The sequence below is a fragment of the Eurypyga helias genome, unplaced genomic scaffold, assembly GCF_000690775.1.
Source record: "Eurypyga helias isolate BGI_N326 unplaced genomic scaffold, ASM69077v1 scaffold7890, whole genome shotgun sequence".
Taxonomy (NCBI): domain Eukaryota; kingdom Metazoa; phylum Chordata; class Aves; order Eurypygiformes; family Eurypygidae; genus Eurypyga; species Eurypyga helias.
In genome coordinates, this window is record NW_010227555.1 from 9007 (window position 1) to 13105 (window position 4099).

At 44.1% G+C, this 4099-nt stretch overlaps 1 protein-coding gene across 1 annotated transcript in view; it reads left to right on the forward strand.

Annotated features, from left to right (window-relative positions):
- Window positions 1–3383: 3383 nt before the first annotated feature.
- The window catches only part of LOC104513269 (centrosomal protein of 85 kDa-like), a gene marked incomplete at its 5' end in the record, with an annotated part of 33064 nt that continues 32348 nt past the window's right edge, over window positions 3384–4099 (forward strand). Inside the window, 2 exons of the mRNA XM_010156571.1 lie at window positions 3384–3536; window positions 3810–3971. Of these exons, the coding sequence (XP_010154873.1) occupies window positions 3384–3536; window positions 3810–3971 (315 nt within the window). The remainder of the gene's footprint in view (window positions 3537–3809; window positions 3972–4099) is intronic.

A 4099-nucleotide genomic window follows, 5' to 3' on the forward strand; every position in this document is an offset into this window, starting at 1 on the left:
TCGATGAGGTCTATAAGGTCTTTATGGGTTACATTTCCTTATTGCAACTTCTGCCGTTACATTCCCCCAGCGATGGGGAGGGGGTCAGCTTTCTGGCACTTTGAATTGGATACACATGACATACTGTTGAGGCTCAATTATTGAGTCCATTTCTACTATGTTGTTGCTTTTATTTGACCACTTATGGGAGTGGGTTCAAATAGCTTTGAAAAGGTATTTTTCATGTAGATGGGTTACTTTTGTAATGGCCTTCTGTTGTGCAGAATCACCGTTAGGTCAGCAAGGTAGAATGATAACGTGGCTGTGCAATGAAACATGAGAAGGTCTAGGCCTCTGAAATATGTCAGTAGCTACCTCTTAAAAAAAATGCAGCACATTTAATGTCAGGGCTTCTGTGGGAGGCGAAGAGAGTGTTTCTTCAAGTGACCACGTGCACCCATGTTCTGTTGGCATGGCTGAAATGGGTTAAAAAGCATATACGGGTTACCTATTCAAGAACTAGAAGAGTTCTTTTACTTGGCACGTATCCCTTTTAAACGGAGGGGCTGCTCCCCGCCAGTAGAAGCCCAGTGAGTGAGAAAATGAGCCAGTTCCATCCCATCCCAGCGCCTGTCCCTGCCTCTGTGTAGCATGTGGCTGTAAGGGAGAGGCACACGGCGGGCGCGCTGCCGCTGTGCGCAGCCAGCAGGGCCTTGTGAGGGGCGGTGACAGGGAGCACCCCAGGAAAGAGGCCCCTCTGCAGCACAGAGGCCTGAGGAAGAGCCAGGTGGGGTCTGGCAGGCCTGTGCTGAGCCAAAGCTAATAAACTCCTGCTGATCTGCACGTAGCCATGGACGTGTACCAGCACTCGCCTCTGCAGGCCTCATAGCTCAGGCCTCGGGCTTCCTGAGGTGGCTGGGCAGAGCTGAACTGCCCCTGGGGCAGAGGCGCTCCAGAAGGCCTTGCATTAATTCTGTGTTGTGCCAGCAAGTCCTCCTGGGCCTGTGCTTCAGACCACGCCTGGGGCTTGGTTTGTCCCCAGGCTGCGTGTGTGTAGGTGTAAAGCTGAGAACTGATTATAGGAGGGTGTTTTGTGATGCCTTTTATTGCCTCAACTTTACCTAAGGAGATCCTGATGGGAATGACTGTCTGCCCGTTCTAGTATGTTAACCCTCTTCTTTGAGTCTAGCGGCACTGTCTTGCTGCATCTTATGGGATATATTGCATCAGTATGTTTGGAAGAGGAGAGGCTCTGGGGAGGTGTTAGGACAGTCCTCTCTGCACAGAGGGTGGTTAAATGCTGGAACAGGCTGCTTAGAGAGGTGGTGGAATCTGTCCCTGGAGCTGCTCACGACTCAGCTGGCAGGCCCTGAGCAGTCTGATCTAAATAGCCTTGCTTTGAACCGGGGGTTAAAGACCTCCAAACATCCTTTGCTATGTGACTCTATTGTTCTGTGATATTTTTAGCTTTTGTTCCTCAAAGTTCCACCAAAGTGGAAAGCTTCTGTCACTTTTGGGGGACTGTGTATGGATGGTTATAGGTTCATATGCTGAACACTTGTGTAACCACGAGATCTGAAGAGTTTGGCACGTAATGCTGTGTTGGTGTAATGTGCAGTAGGGGTAGCGTTCGTTATCTGCTGCATTTCTTCTAATGCTTGTTTAATGCCGGAACAGCTGAAATGTCACCAAAGAGCTGTATTGTGGAGAACAGTATAATAAAGGGTAAATTAATCTAAATTTCTGTTCTATAAATGTATTTTAAACGTCTCCTAAATCAGAACTGTCTCTGACTTGATTGGCTTGGGCTCCCACAAGTCGACTTTACTCTTGCTGGAATAGCTGGATGCAGCTTGAGAAGGATGAAGTGGAACTCTTGTGGGTAATAGACCTATTTAGAGGGAGGGATAGAAAGATTGTTCCCAGAGCAGCCAGGGTGTTTTAAGTGAAAAATGTGGTGGGTTGTAGGAAAGGAGGAAATGTCCCAATTTCCCACTAGGTGTATGAGCCACTATCACGTGTCAGTAAGGTAGACGATGACAAAGAGAAGATGGTATGAAGAATGACACCTGGAGTGGTAGTCACTGAGGATCTTGGCTGGGACCTCCTTAGAAGGTGTGACTGGTGAGCCATGGGCAGTCATGTTCATGTCTGGCTTCTCTGGCCTTTTGTTCTGCTCCCACACCCTTGGACTTGAAAGCTACTGAATGGAATAATCAAGAGTTAGGAGGCCTTCGGGGAGGAAACGTGAAAAGTTTAAGGAAGAGAAGGAAATACGCCACACAAGGTATGGCTGCAGTAGAATGAAGGGGAAGGAGAATTGAGTGATTCTGTAGACTGTGAGAAAAGACGGGAAAATGTATTAAAGGGAAGAAGAGGCAGTAACCTCAAAGGAGAATAAAGTTGAGACAAGTGAGATGGACACACAAATCGAAGACCTCCAAGATAATACTTACAGAAAGTAGACTCTCTTAAATGTCATGTTGCAGTTAAATAGTGCGTACAGTAATGAAGCGTGTACTCTGCTCCTCAATTTGCAGGTGGCTTGGCGAGCGGCTGTTACCACTCTGGCTAGTAGGTCTAGTGATTTGGCTGCTATATGAGCAGTATGTACATATTCATATATATGTGTGGGGGTGTTATATACACACGTGTTCATTTTTACATCCTTTTCTAAACTATTCAGTTTACTGGGACACAAGTATAGCTGGAAATAGCAATGATCTGCAGATGTCATGGCAAAGGCAAATTGCTGTTGTGACTTTGGATGGACACTGCTGAAAATGTTTAAATGACATAAAAATAACCACATGTAGCATAAGAGACATTGTATGTGAACTGATACTTCTGCATGAGTCATTTCCTGCTGAAAAAGTTATGCAGAACTAACTACTAGAGGGGATGTATGTATGTGATTATATATAAAATCAAGAGCAGGCTGTGCTTTTTAGGTCAAAGTTCTTTATGTGGCTGTGCTGGTTTGGAGTGCAAGCGTGAGGATCAGTGTTTTGTATATAAAGAATACTCAGATTTAGATGCTGGCTATTGGAAATAGTGACGGTCCTCTGGGGTTATGCTCTGGTGTATTTTCCCTTGAGACTGATGATAAAGTAAGCCATACATTCTCAGAAGTTCCTTGAACAGAGGAGCTATTCACTGCTCTGAATTGTGCTTTAAAATTTATTATTTTAACAATTATTTAAATAAAAGCACTAAAATGAAACAAAACGACTAGGTGGATAGATGTCTCACAAAGACAGCTTGGGTGCAGCTACTTCGTGCCTGCTTGAGTTAGTAGCCACTCTGTTTTGATAGCTGAGAACTACTGATAACAGTGTAACATAGCTAATCACTTCACATCTCAGAGTTAACGATTAAATTTCTGGCTTTATTTTATCATGTAGGTCATGTGGTTTATGCACAGTTGGAAATGACTGTATTTCACTGGCCAAATCTTCAACTGGTTTCTGTCGTAAAATTTGTTCGTCTGTCTGTAACTGAACACTTGCAACGCAAAATTCTGCTGCCAGTTGAGAATCAGTTCGAGGATAAGAACTGTACAATAAATAACTTGTTAAAATTAGTGCAAGAACAGTTTAATGGTGACGTTTTTAAACAGTAAAAATTTATTTATTGGATTTTTTTTTTTTTTGAATGCTTCCACCTAGCAAAGGGTTTTAATAAAATAAACAGTCCCAAAACATTGGTATAGAGTCTGGCCCAAACCTGAAGTGTGAGACATGAGATTCCATTTTCATCTTGACTGGTATTTTGTTGTTGATTTCTGTACTGTATCCGTAATGACAGACTTCTGGCTTCCTTCTTTATAGGCTCAGATTATTCCTCAGTGGGATGGTTACCTGGTGCTGAATCCCTGTGCCAGTCCACAACCATTTCATCAAGCAGTCAGAGCAATCCTGCGAGAAGACACAGTATAGCTTCTGACGGTGGGGACACTGGGATTGGTACCTCCTGTTCGGATAGTGTGGAAGGTGAGTTGACACTGTTAAGTTTTGGATGTTTCCGAGAGAAACGATCCAAAATGTTTTGAAGGTATGTTTCCCAGAATAACAGTACTTTTCCAGAGTGCTTGAGCGCGTGCAGTTCTTTGTTTTCCTTG